General features: G+C 42.5%; 1 protein-coding gene across 1 annotated transcript in view; it reads left to right on the top strand.

Moving 5' to 3' along the window:
• Positions 1 to 13,841, top strand: part of ELP3 (elongator acetyltransferase complex subunit 3) — a 144,646-nt gene extending 130,805 nt beyond the window's left edge. Inside the window, exon 15 of the mRNA XM_039532197.1 lies at positions 12,330 to 13,841. Within this exon, the coding sequence (XP_039388131.1) occupies positions 12,330 to 12,406 (77 nt within the window). The 3' untranslated portion in view covers positions 12,407 to 13,841. The remainder of the gene's footprint in view (positions 1 to 12,329) is intronic.
• Positions 13,842 to 14,989: the final 1,148 nt, after the last annotated feature.

The following is a 14,989-nucleotide window of genomic DNA, read 5'->3' on the forward strand; positions in this document are numbered from 1 at the left end:
TAGTTGTTAAGGAGCCTGTGTGAAGTGAGTTGCTGAGTTCTACTCTAGTTAAGGATGGTCTAATGGTTAGGGCACTAGCCTGAGGTTCGAGTTCAAGTCTCTGCTCCACTACAGACTTTCTGTGTAATCTTAGGTAAATCACTTAGGCCATGTCTAGACGAAAATTAAGTCGACCTATATGTCGCAGTAATTACATCACCTGTGCATGTCTACACTTTGCTCCTTGTGTCAGAAGTGCGCATCCTCAGCAGGAGCTATTGTATTGATTGTATTGTCAGTGTGGGGCATTGTGGGATGGCTCCTGAAAGCCAGTAACAGTCAATGTTTTCAAAAGTGCCTACCCTAAGTTTTATGTAGGAGCCCAGGCGCCAAAGTGAGTTGGGTGCTTTTAGGGACTACTAACCAATTCTTTTCTTAAATTAAGAACTTTACTTACAACAACTTTGAAGCGTTCTGATTTTTTCAATGAATTTTAATTGAACCTCATTTTTTTTAAGTCCCACATTGCCAAAAAGGCAGCTTCCTTTTGATTTTGTTATCACTATTTCAGATCCTCTCTATGGTTTTTCAGTTGTTTACTCCTCTTTGTAATTGGATGTTAGTGATTGAGAATCTTTTATGTCACACTTGCATTTTCCATAAAAAAACAAAACAAAAAAACAAAAAAAACCTCACAGCATTGTGAAACTGTAAGTTCAAACCAGACGATCCAGACGAGGGGCTGGACCGTCAGTGTGTTCACAGCTAATGCTGCAATAATATTTAATCAATCATCCTGCCAGTAGGACACATTTTTAGATTAGTTTTCAGTACCCAAGACAACAGTGTCAGGGTGTCTGTTCCCTCATGTTTCCTTTTACTGTGTTTGGCAAGATGGTCTCTTGGGGTCAAATTGCAACTGTCAGTTAGAGGTCTGTAACTGACGTGCATGCATTTGTAGCTGCTTCCATGTGTCATGTGGCAAAGTACAAAGAGTTGGAAATCATGCAGAGCTATGTTAGGGCAGGAAACTTCATGACTGCATCTCTCAGGGATTCTGAGTTTGGCTTGAGAGCCTTTCCTGTTTAATCCTCTAGTTATTTACACCACTTGATCCTGACCAAAGGTGGCTATTTGAAGTAGACAGGCACAATGAAATGAGGCTGGTTAATTTTATCTTGATGAGTGGGAACAAACAGAAACTAGATGCTTTTTTGCAATACTTTCACAATAAAAACCAAAATTTTCGAAAGCATCTGGTACTAGCCACTGCCAGAGACAGGATACAGGAGTAAATAGGAATAGCCATAGCAGATCAGTGATCTATGTTCCCAATACTGATGTGTTCTTAGGGTCAGATCTTCCAAATCTTGCTCATTTAAGTAGTTCTGGTCACTTCATTGACTCCAATAACATTATTTGCATAGGTAAAGGCTAGTCCCAAACAACAATTTTAAAATTACACATAGTTACATAACATAGTTTCTGGGAAATTTCCCAAAGTTCACTGTTAAATTATGCTTTATTTTGATCTGAAGTCCTGCATTAAGTACCATGGTTTTGAATGCAAGAAGTAGCTTTTCCACTTTGTTGAAATTGTTTTTTCTGAACTAAGCAAAGTTTCTTCTCAAAAATCATGCTGAAGGTAAGATGGAGGAGTATAAAATCTCCTATTGTTTTCTATAGGTAACAGCAAAACTCTTGAAAGACATTGCTGTGTTTGCTGATTTTTCTTTACCAGTCATGTCACCCAAAAGATCTCCTATGGCTTAAACGACATTTTAAAATATTAAGCGTCTTATCTGTAAGTGACTGAATTGGAATGTGTTTAATAACACTCTGGTTGTGTAAATCCATTGACTCTAACCTGGAGCCAGATGTCACCAAATCATGGGGGAAGAGCTGGGACTCTCATTCGGAGTTCTTGCTTCCTCCCATTTCTTCCCTTTAATACTTCAGTATTTGTATTTGTATCTTAAATAAATAATATTATGGTTTGCCTAGTGGCAATAGCAGGTTCCAAATCTCCTGGCCAGTTCTCCCTACCTGTCACTGTGGTATCTAAGCTTCATTGATTTCAGCTGGAATTGCACACATGAATGAGGGAGTAGATTTGGGTTCCTTCTGTGCCTTTCTGGACCATCAAAGGTGGCAGTGCAGCAAAGGTGTACAATAGAACCTCAAAGATACGAACCCAGAGTTACGGACTAACTGGTCAACTAGACAGGAGTGGGGAGGGATAGCTCAGTGGTTTGAGCATTGGCTGCTAAACCCAGGGTTGTGAGTTCAATCCTTGAGCAAAAGTCTGTCTGGGGATTTGTCCTGCTTTAAGCAGGGGGTTGGACTAGATGACCCCTGAGGTCCCTTCCAACCCTGATATTCTATGACACCATGTGAAACTGGAAGTAACCAATCAGGCAGCAGCAAAGACCCCCCCCCCCCCAAAGCAAATACTGTACTGTACCTGTATTGCATCTTAAAGGTAGGCACATCTGGGTTGCCTGTCCCCAACCCCACCTCCTACGCATGGGGCAGCCACTTACAGCAAGATGGTAGGGCTGCCAGCCCAAGGCAGCTGGAGCCAGTAGAGTAGGAGCAGCTCTGGGGTCTGCGATGCTTTCACCCTCTTTCTCTCTCTTCACCCCCCCGCTCCCCCTTCCTCCAGCAGGATGCTCTGCTTTACAGCACACACACACCGCTGGGAGAGGGACAAGCTTGCAAACTCATGCCAGCGCTGAATAGGGAGCTCAGCTGCTGCTGAAATCTGGCCTAGAGTGTCAGCTGCTGGATCAGGGGCCCAAACTGTGCTTTGTTCAGAGTTACGAACATTTCAGAATTACAGACAACCTCCATTCCCAAGATGTCTGTAACTGAGGTTCTACTGTATACTCCACCCTTTTGGGGAGAGATGTCATATGTTGCTTAGCAGTTTTAGCTTCAATTAATGAAAGAACATCCTTGACTGGTACTGTAGGAAGCAGCCTCATCTGGTCCTCTTTGGGCTGGAACGATTGGAGTTGTGTTGCTGACTTTAGGTGAAATTTTGGGGTTTTGGCAGAGCCATGTAACTTTTTTTTCCTATTCCTTCCTTTAAGGCCTCTGTACACCAACCAAGGAAATTGTTTTAGCACCTTTATAACCAGATCATATTTGAGTAACGTTTTGTATAGAACTCAGAACTTAGAGGAAAGTTCTCACAATTTGCCTGGACTGCTTTATGCTCAAGGCAGCATATTGTGCAATCCTAAAAGGAAGTAATTTTTCCTGCAGAACCTCTGAGAGGTGGTTTTGCCATAATTAGAATTGCACTTGGCACGTTAATGGATTGAAACAATCTGGGAATTTCACTCTGTATACCTGAGCTGAGTTTTACTATATCATATTGCATGTTCCACTGAATGCATTTAAGTAGGCTTGGAAGGATTAGGTTTTTATCAGTAAATGTCAGTTAATGTTGAATTCACTGTACACACACAAGCTTACGAAAAAATACATCTATCTGTGATAATAAAAATCTATAGATATGCAAAGTAAGAAAAATTTGGCTTGAGAACTTTTTAGAGGTTGATTTAAGGATATTTACTTTTTATGTTTTAACGTGATGTTGACAGTTTGTGTTTAAGTTATAAAACTTTAATTCTTTGAATCCCAACATCTACTGTCATGAAATAATTGACTGACCCCTCCGCCTCCCTGCTATAGGCTAATGCCCCCCCCCCGCCGATTTCCCACAACTGTGAAAAAGTAAATTGATAAAAATGAAGGACAAAATCCTTAAACTCCAGCTTTTGCACAATTGTGAAAATTTAAATTGATAACAATTGGAAAAAATGCTTAAAAATAAACATTGACATCTGTCAAAATCTTTAATAATCTTAAAATTATCTTATTTTCACTTAATCTGTTGACTAGTGAGCTGTGGTTAAAGATTCTTTTGAGATGCTATATTTGTATATTCCTGTGTGGCAGGATTGAGTCAGAAGAGTATATTTATGGTCTGTCTTTGTGCTGAAAAGTTGAGCATGTACATAATTAAACCTGTTTTTCACCCAGTTTAAGTATAATTCAGATTCCTTCCTCTTTTTCTAATCTGCTAGCGAGGTATCGTTCAGGATTCATGTTCCCTCACCTTTTTATTCTGTTCACTCTTGGTATTTATACTGCACTTAGCACCATTGTACCTGACCCCTTATAAAAATGTACTCAACTCTGACAGACAGTTAACCTTAGGTCCTCTTCTCCTCTTACCACAGACAAGCAGATGGGTTTTTACTATAGAAATGCTAGGATGAAAAGTTGGATATTACATTTGTCGTGAATTCACTGAGAGTTATGATCATTCTGACTTCTTGTGGGAGGACAACCGAAGACCCCATTAAATTCACTAGGGACCTTGCCAATTATACCTAATTTACCTGGAAGCACTTAAGTGAAAATACTGAAGTGATGGATACTCTAGAAAACACTAAGATAGGATAGAGTTCTGTAGTCATAGGCCAGCTGACAAGAAAGTTCTGTCCCCTTTCCCTACAAGTCCTCCCTCTTCTAGCATAGGTAACATTCCTGATGAGCCTAAGGCAAACAGTGAGAAATGCCGGTCCCATTCCATTAAGGACCTTAAATGTAACTCCTTATTCAATGTAGTGTAGAGATGGGATCATAGCAGTGACATGCTTACACCTATCTGTGTTTAACAGGCAGGCTGCCACATGCCATGCCTGGTGGAGATTTTCAGCATCAGAGTTTTCATTCCCAGTTAGTGTTCCAACTGTGTTGCCCTGGGCATTTGGTTTTGTGGACTCTGCTGTTCAGAGCAACTATGGTCTTTGGGTTAATAGAGTTGCTTCAGTCTAAACTCTCAAAGCAAATCTGAGGCAGAATTTTTCAGCTATGCGGAGCAGGGCTTGGTTTAAAGCCAAGTCTTGTGAATAATTCAAGCACTTTCAAGGAAATTCTTATTATGTTCACTACTTTAAAAACCCCAATGAACTGTGTTCATTTAAAAAAAATCTCCTCAATCCAGTGTGTATGTGTGAGACTCTTACCCCATTATTGATGGATGATTCTGTACTGTGTCTTCAGCAGAATATAGCTGCATCATTTTGAGCGATGGGAATGTTGGGCTTTGTCTGGGTAGCTTCACCTGAAAAAGGCCCATCAGCTGGCTGGGTGGAAACTTGTGTGCAGCAGTGAGTAGTAAAGAGAAGACTCACATCACCAAGATCTTTACACCAGACACATCTTGTAAAGATGTATTATAGACACACTAAATGTTACTGCTTCTCTAACCTGTGACCCATTGTGAGATATAACCAAGTTATCTGTGAGTAGTTGAAACTGTGTATTGTTTTGTTAGTTGCCGCTTTGATTTCTCTTGGCACTCTGCACTCACTATCCTTTTCTTGACCAGGAGGATGGCAGTATAACCCTGTTAGTTTATTTGTATTCTCATGACTTGGGATTTGTATCCATATAGATTCTCCTATATGGTCCTTTTCATTATGAAATTCTCATTAGATACCATGGAATCTTTCATGTATAGTGCTATTCCCCTGTGTCTGACCTTTCCTTCCTGTATAATTTTTAGCCAGTTATTAGGGTCTCATTCATCTATTTTTTCACCACATTTCAGTAATGCATATTATGTTAAGCTTATCTTCTGTTGCCAGGGATTCCAATGTACCTGAATTTACTTTCAAGCTTTCCCCATTGGTGTAAAGACACACATTCTTGTTTTTCACTGTGTACCTGTTTTTATTTAACTCCTTGGTTAGACACCCTGTAATTTTTCCAAAGAGGCACGTTTTTCTGAACTATACTTCATTAGACACCGATGCCTTTGTATTACTGACATCCCTAGTGGGTATATTTGTCTGACTGGTGTGTTCCTCAGCACCTCTCCGCTTTCCCCCAGCTCTTAGCTTAAGTAATCCCCCGTAAACTTGTTAACTTTCTGTGCCAGCAGTCCATTCTGCTTTGGTTAAGATGCAGTCCATCTCTTGTGTATATGCTCTCCCTTCTCCATAAAGTTCCCTGGTGCTTAATACATTTAAATCTTTGTCTTTGCACCATTTTCTCATCCATGAATTGAAGCCCTGGCGTTCCCCTGTATAGTTGGACCTGTGTGTGGAACTGGAAGCTCTCAGAGAAAGCTACTGTAAAGACCTTGGGAAAAGGCCTTTTTCCTAATAATATACGTCTGGCTTCCATACTTACCATAAAATATTAACCTGCGCTCCTTCCTGAGATAACTAGTTCTAAGGGCTTCCTCTTCCATCCTATAGATTTTTGTTTTAGAAACACGCATGAGACCTGTCTGGTCTGGCTGCCAAGGTAAGTCAGCAAAATAGTTCTGCATCTCCACACAGGATCCTAAAGCTTGACAATTGGTCACAGTGGGAATGAGCGGGATTCTCACACCTCCCACTTCTTGTTCCTGAGCCAGTTCAGAAATGTGTCTCTTGTTGAAGGACGTGACTCTGTGAAATAAATTGTTGGCTTTGAATTTTGAACAAAAGACCTCAGAAGGGATTCAGATTGTGATTCCCCACATGACAGTGTCACGTCTTCCTCTGGGGCACCTGGCTAGCAAAGCTGCAAAATCATTCTTAATGATTTGAACCTATTGCCCTCAAATGAGGAAGAGTTCTGACATAACTAGCCCTATTTAATAGCTCTTAGTGCAGACAGCACAAGCCTCTGACACCGCCTATAATATCTTTAAAACCTCCCAAAAACTATCTAAGTCTTTATCTTGAAGAGGACATTTAAATAGCTCAGATCAAGGTGTTTTTAATGCTAATGATAAGAATTAGTAATTGTTCTTCAGTTTCAAGAGGTTTTTTTTATATTGAGGCTTCATTAATCTTTTTAAATGAAGTACTCTGCTGGTCAAATGGCAGGGCAGCTCTTTTGTGTTACTGCCAGAGATCTGTGTCTCATTTCTCTAGGCATCTGTACTGTTCTGAGAATGAATGCAGGGTACAATTTTTCAGGCAACATATTTGCAAAGGTAACAGCTCACAAAAAGTTGTAAGTAACCAATCCTCGGAGTGGGGTCAGTGAGCAGTGGCAGAAGATCTGTAGGGCCTTTGTTGTGCGTTTTTGTTTTGCTTTATACATAGACTTAAACTCTGTGCAACCCTGTACTTAGGTGTTTGTTTTTGAAATGCAGACAAAGCAATAGCACTTCTTACTGTTTTAAAAGTTCCTTTCCTTTTCCTGGGACTGTCTTTCATAGATTCATAGACTTCAAGGCCAGAAGGTACCATTCTGATCATTTCGTCTTACCTTGTGCATAACATACGCCATAGAATTTCAACCAGACTTCATATTTGGACATGATGTGAATGGGTTACCATAGACATTCTGAAGTGTAGCTATGGTGCCTTTTCTCAGTAGAGATCTGTAAACGGGCGGTACTCACCCCTGCCGCGCCTCCTGCTGGTTGGTCTCGGAATTTCACTCAGTCCCGCCCTGGAGCGCCCTCGGCAGGCTGGTGATCCGTGTCCCTCCCTGGACCCGGTGCCTCGTTAACTATAATTGGGTCTCCCCCTCCCAAGGGAACCCCCACCCTACTATCCCCACTTTGCCTCAGTAGTGGCCACTGACAGTCATGGTCTAGCCCCACACCCTGGGGCAGACTGCAGTATCAGCCCACTCATCACAGGCAATAAGGGTTTGGACCTGCTGCTTTGTCCTACCCCTGGGCTGCCCTCTGCAACTCCCAGTACCTTTGGCCCTTTGCTAGGCCGCAGCCTGTGGCTTTCCCGGCTGGAGCTTCCCTAGCTCCTCAGCCTGTCCCCCAGCCCTGCTGCACTCAGGTATCCAACCTCAGCCTCTAAGCAGCCAGGCCCATCTCCCTCTATAGCCAGAGAGAGACTGTTTGTGCTCTGGCTTCCCTGCCTCTTATAAGCCCCAGGGCTTCAGTTTGGGGCGTGGCCCCAGCTGCAGCCACTTCTTTAATCAGCCCAGCTTCCAGAGCCACCCCTCTCAAGCCCTGTCAGGCAGCATTTTAAGCCCCTCCGGGCAGGAGCAGGGTCCACCCTGCTACAAGATCAATGACCCCTGAAAGCGGGCAAATAAAACTGGCACATAAAGATGGAGTTTGATTCTAAGGAGAGGAAGGAGTGAGAGCAGCAGAATAAAGACAATGGATTTAAAAAAAAGCAGACTTTAGCAAACTCAGAACTGAATGTAAGGTCCCATGGGTAATAAATCTAAGGGAAAAAGGAGTTAGGGAGAGCTGGCAGTTTCTCAGAGAGACCCATATTAAAGGCATTGCAATAAATTATCCAGATACAAAGGAAAGATAACGAGACTAGTAAGAGGCCAATATTGCGCCATCAGAAGTTCTTCAGTGACCTGAAAATCAAAAAGGCAGTGCTGACCCCACACTTGGTAAGGCAACTCCCCTCTTTTCATGTGCTGTAATATATATACCTGCCTACTGTATTTTTCACTCCATGCATCTGATGAAGTGGGTTTTAGCCCACGAAAGCTTATGCCCAAATAAATGTGTTGGGTAAGAATGGTGTCCCTAGCCTCTGTTCGTCAGAGGATGGAGATGGATGGCAGGAGAGAGATCACTTGATCATTGCCTGTTAGGTTCACTCCCTCAGGGGCACCTGGCATTGGTCACTGTCTGTAGACAGATACAGGGCTAGATGACCTTTGGTCTGACCCGGTACGGCCTTTCTTATGTTCTTATGTGTTAGTCTCTAAGGCGCCACAAAGACTCCTTGTTGTTTTTGCTGATACAGACTAACACGGCTATTCCTCTGAATACTTCACCAGAGGAATTAGCATCTTTGCAGTGCTCTGTGAACATCCAGCTCTGTAGAGATGCAAAGTATTTAAGTAGTTTGGTAACAATACTAAAAATAAAGTCCAAGGACAGTGCTTTTACATGAACATCCCAAGGAATTAACATGGCTGAAGCAAACTTACTCTGAATGTTGTGCATGTGGGAACAGAAGGGTTGATAATTGGACTGATTAAGTCTCTATGTAGTAATGTGGTTAATTCCTGGATAGGGAAAGAGCCAGTTCCTAAGTGCCACATTTTCCAGGAACTGACTGGAGGGACAGGGTTAGAAACAAAGAAGTTTAAGCGTTTCTTTCTTTAAGCAGTGCCAGGTATTTTCTGTCCCTGTCAGCCAGCCTGACTACCAACGATTCAATAATGCACTCAGAAGGGTTTGTCTGTCTGTTTGTCCTTCCTTGTCCCTCATCTGTGTATAATTAGAGATAGGGTGGAGGCGGCTGTTATTACTCTCTCCTGTAATGTTGTCCCTCTGCTGGATGTTACTGAAAAGCCAGTGTTCTTCCAGGGCATTGGGCTTATCCTGGAGTTGGTCACCACAGGATCTAATTAAGGAAGAAAAGAGGAAGAAGGAGGGAGAAGAGCCTGTTTAAGAACAATAGCATTCTAAAGCCTCCCTTTTAATGAGGAAATTGAATTTGTGACTGCGGAGCCCACTTGTACATTTAAAGTGGATCCAAGCATATTTATGTGAGTGAAGACAGAGCTTGCTGGGTTTCAGGGCTCTTCAGCTCTCTGTAATAATGTCTGCAGCTGCACCTCTGCCTCTCAAGAGCTTGTCTTTGCTTTGTGTTAAACTTATCCTAAGTTGAGCTCTCGATACTTAGGAACATTAAATGGTTATTCTAATTGTAGCCTTCCATCTCTGCTCACAATCATCCCTCTTCACAGGAGGAAGGGTAGGGTAGGTGTGTTGCTCTGTTCAGCTGTTTTACCAGGTTCCTACACCTCTGTCCCCAAAAGCAGAGCACAGTCTTTCCAGAATGCTAATGATTAACTACCCCCAGCCCATCCATGGCAGCAGCCTGGAAGGCCAGTGGCTAGGATTTACCCCAAGGAATTTAGGTACCTAACTCCCATTCATTTTGACTTCCTGAGAGTTGGGCACTTTTCTCTCTCAGGTCCCTTGGAAAATGCTAGTCACTGTGCCTTAACATCAAGTTGTAAGAGAGTAGGTGAGCTTGCTTTAGTAAACTATCTACCTATCTGGTTTATAAATTAACCCTAAAGAGATTCGGTCACCCCCAGGCAGAGGTTGCCTAGTGACTAGCTAAGTTTCAAGGATTTTGTGAGGCATTATGCAAGGGGAAGTGACGGGATGCTGGCCGCTGTGCTGGGGACCGTAGGCTGGTGAAGATCTCCACATAGTTTGCCTGCTTCCTTCCTGCTGTCCTAGCATAGCATAATACATCTTGGGGGGAGAGGGAGGCTTGTTTACTTAAAGGAGGGTCAGACATAGCCCTCCTCCAGCAGTGATGTGCATACCAGGTTGCTCTGCAGTTTATCCGAAACCTCATTGTTCAAATGTCTCCAAAACCCTTCAGAAAAACAGGACTATACTGTGTAGCTTTGCTGGACTCTCCTCTACAAAAGGAGCGCTTAAAGACGATAAAGTCATTGCGGAGAAACTAAATGGATTCTTTGCTTCAGTCTTCACGGCTGAGGATGTTAGGGAGATTCCCAAACCTGAGCTGGCTTTTGTAGGTGACAAATCTGAGGAACTGTCACAGATTGAAGTGTCACTAGAGGAGGTTTTGGAATTAATTGATAAACTCAACATTAACAAGTCACCGGGACCAGATGGCATTCACCCAAGAGTTCTGAAAGAACTCAAATGTGGAACTATTAACTAAGGTTTGTAACCTGTCCTTTAAATCGGCTTCAGTACCCAGTGACTGGAAGTTAGCTAATGTAACGCCAATATTTAAAAAGGGCTCTAGGGGTGATCCATTACAGACCGGTAAGTCTAACATCGGGCAAATTAGTTGAAACAATAGTAAAGAATAAAATTGTCAGACACATAGAAAAACATAAACTCTTGAGCAATAGTCAACATGGTTTCTGTAAAGAAATCGTGTCTTACTAATCTATTAGAATTCTTTGAAGGGTCAACAAACATGTGGACAAGGGGATCCGACATAGTGTACTTGGATTTCCAGAAAGCCTTTGACAAGGTCCCTCACCAAAGGCTCTTACGTAAATTAAGCTGTCATGGGATAAAAGGGAAGGTCCTTTCACGGATTGAGAACTGGTTAAAGGACAGGGAACAAAGGGTAGGAATTAATGGTAAATTCTCAGAATGGAGAGGGGTAACTAGTGGTGTTCCCCAAGGGTCAATCCTTGGACCAATCCTATTCAATTTATTCATAAATGATCTGGAGAAAGGGGTAAACAGTGAGGTGGCCAAGTTTGTAGATGATACTAAACTTCTCAAGATAGTTAAGACCAAAGCAGACTGAAGAACTTCAAAAAGATCTCACAAAGCTAAGTGATTGGGCAACAGAATGGCAAATGAAATTTAATGTGGATAAATGTAAAGTAATGCACATTGGAAAAAATAACCCCAACTATACATACAACATGATGGGGGCTAATTTAGCTACAACGAGTCAGGAAAAAGATCTTGGCGTCATCATGGATAGTTCTCTGAAGATGTCCATGCAGTGTGCAGAGGCGGTCAAAAAAGCAAACAGGATGTTAGGAATCATTAAAAAGGGGATAGGGAATAAGACTGAGAATATATTATTGCCCTTATATAAATCCATGGTACGCCCACATCTCGAATACTGTGTACAGATGTGGTCTCCTCACCTCAAAAAAGATATTCTAGCACTAGAAAAGGTTCAGAAAAGGGCAGCTAAAATGATTAGGGGCTTAGAGAGGGTTCCATACGAGGAAAGATTAAAGAGGCTAGGACTCTTCAGCTTGGAAAAGAGAAGACTAAGGGGGGACATGATAGAGGTATATAAAATCATGAGTGATGTTGAGAAAGTGGATAAGGAAAAGTTATTTACTTATTCCCATAATACAAGAACTAGGGGTCACCAAATGAAATGAATAGGCAGCAGGTTTAAAACAAATAAAAGGAAGTTCTTCACGCAGCGCACAGTCAACTTGTGGAACTCCTTACCTGAGGAGGTTGTGAAGGCTAGGACTATAACAATGTTTAAAAGGGGACTGGATAAATTCATGGTGGCTAAGTCCATAAATGGCTATTAGCCAGGATGGGTAAGAATGGTGTCCCTAGCCTCTGTTCGTCAGAGGATGGAGATGGATGGCAGGAGAGAGATCACTTGATCATTGCCTGTTGGATTCACTCCCTCTGGGGCACCTGGCATTGGCCACTGTCGGTAGACAGATACTGGTCTGGATGGATCTTTGGTCTGACCCGGTACGGCCTTTCTTATGTTCTTATTACATATCTCATTAGTGAAAATCACTTGTCTGCATATCTCTGATTTCCAGGGCCTGATCTCTTGCCGTATATCACTGCACTGATGAGTTTTGCCCCCTCTATTTTGTTGCAGGAGTTGGCACCAGGAATTATTACAGGAAGATTGGCTATGAGCTGGAAGGGCCATATATGGTGAAAAGGCTGGACTGATGCCCTTAACAAGGGGCACGGGAACCCCATCTTCAGACCAGATGTGCTGCTGGGAGCAGGGCAGACATGATGCTGACTAACCCTGGCAAGAAAGCGTGGGGGAAGGAATGCAAGCTTAAAACCGAGGTCTGCTTGTTGCTAAGTATTTGTTATGCTGGTGTCCCCAGCCATAAATTGAAATCTCTACTGGGAGGGACTCAATATTATTCTCCTGAGAGACCGTCCATTGTCAGTGGGGATCTCATGAGAGAACCACTCATCTTATTAGCTGACATGATAGTACTGGAGTTGGTGCAATAGTGCATTGAAACAAGCAGAGTTGTGATGTTTTTCTGACTGAAGGTTCTCGTTTTAGGGGGCCTAGTTGAATATCTTGCCCATGTTCTAGTCGCATTTCCATTATGATGTCACTAGCATCATGTTTAAAACTTAGGCATGGGAAGCTTGCAGTCAGTTGAAGTTGGGCTTGCAAGTTACTCGGGAAGCACAAATATTGTATTATTATTTTATGCATCTGTTTTTAAATTTGGGCTGGCTGTCTTCTCTCCATACCGAGTAACAAGATTTAATTATTTTGGGGTAGGTGTGTGTGGTGGGGGCAGAGTGGTTTGCAAACAGTTTGGATATTGTCAAGATTTTGAGATTCACATTTTGACTAACTCTGCACTAGGGCAGAGTCTAAATTTTGGATCATTCCAGCAAAGAGAGATTCTAAGAAAAGTCTTTTGAGAAGAGTCAGAATAAGTGTCCGATGTGAGACCAAGCTACAAACCTCAGTCTGTAAAGGCTGTGTGTTCAGCTCATTTACTCACTATTGCCCACTCCCCTATATTGGGGAATCCTGGGGTACAGTAGGTTTATAAGTGCTCTTTGTGCTGCAATATTTGAACACTCAGAAAGATATTTTTTAAAAGCATTATGCTAGATTTTTAGCTGCGTGACTCATTAAAGTCAATGGGAGCCATGCAGCAAAAATTGAATGGAATGCATTAGAATGTGTCTCTGCAAGATAGGAGAGAAGCAGCTTGAACTCTTTTATAGTCTTTCGACCTGAAATGGGGTTGAAATCAAGGGAAGCCATGTGTACAGAGCTCAGCATTTTGCACATGCTACTCTTATGAATCTGCCACAAGTCTTCTGGAAGCTTCAGGTGTAATAGCTGCTCATAGACACATGTGATTAACTTGAAGAGAGTTCCTGCAGTTGTGTTTCAATGCTGTTCATTAACTATGACTGCCACCAGGATCTATTGCCGCTTCAGAACATTGGCTTCTGGGGTCATGGGCTAAGAGCTGCTCTGACGTCTGCTGACGCACACCTAACCAAGGAAGGGGAGAAATATGGGCATGCTATAGACATGCATTCTTTCTGGAGAGAATCTTCTAATATAATTGTGTAAAAAATAGTTGACAATAAACTTTATATTATTAAAGTGTGCACTTCTTAAAGGTGTCCTGCATTTTAAGGCTTCAGCGACTAAAACGCATCCAGACCAGTTTAACTCAGAGGTAGGAAAATTCCATGCCTTTTTTGCTTTCTAATGGTGTATACAGACAGCCTGCTTTTCAGATAAGAAAAGGGTGGGGTGGGGTGGCGGGGGATTTGTGCTTGGTTTTTTTTACAGGTCTTTTCTATCTTGCAAGTCTTTGTGGTAACTGAAGAACTGGTAGAATTCTGACGTAAATACAGATGAAATCAAACCTGATTCATTGAAGGAGGATGATTTTTATTCAGAACGTTTAAAATTCTCTTTGAGGGATAGTTTGTTTTATTATCACCTGTTTAGCTTACATGACTCATATACACTTGGAATAAAAATAAAAATAAAACTCGTGCATTAAGATTCAACAACCCCTCCCACTATCCTTTCAATAAGGGCTGAGAATGCTCACAATCCACATTTCTGAAACCTTCAGGTCTTCCAGCAAAACCAGGGAAGACCAGATTTGAAATCTTTCAAGCCACTTGCTTCATCAAGAAGCATCAAAAGGTACAAAACTCATAATCTAGTTTTCCTTTTACAGGTCACCTCATGGTTCTCTGTTATGTCTTCTTCCTGCACTTGCTCTGCTTCTGCCAGAACACAGATTCATTAGCCCCTCTTGGCCATGATTACACAGATACCTAGAGCCATAATGGAACCTTCTGCTCTCAGCATTCCACAAAATATCAACCCATTGGTGTTAGCAGCAGCATCCTGTGCAAGTTGCAGTTTGAGTAATCAAATTTTGCTGAGCTGAATTCTCCTGACAGTTTCAAGTGGACAAAGTTTTCTTCATCTCCTGGCCTAAACCGCTGTGTGACATTGCTGTGCACAAATCAGCTGCTACATTGCACCCTAAAGCAGGGATGGGCAAACTTTTTGGCCTGACGGTCACATCTGAGTATGGAAATCGTATAGTGGGCCATGAATGCTCACAAAATTGGGTGTGGGAGGGAGTGAGGGCTCCAGCTGCGGGTGCGGCCTCTGGAGTGGGGCCAGAAATGAAGAGTTCAGGGTGCAGGAGGGGGCTCCGGACTGGGACAGGGGGGGTTGGGTGCAGGGTGTGTGTGGTGAGGGCTCTGGCTGGGGGTGCAGGCTCT

The sequence above is a fragment of the Mauremys reevesii genome, linkage group 3 (genome assembly GCF_016161935.1).
Source record: "Mauremys reevesii isolate NIE-2019 linkage group 3, ASM1616193v1, whole genome shotgun sequence".
NCBI classification, from domain to species: domain Eukaryota; kingdom Metazoa; phylum Chordata; order Testudines; family Geoemydidae; genus Mauremys; species Mauremys reevesii.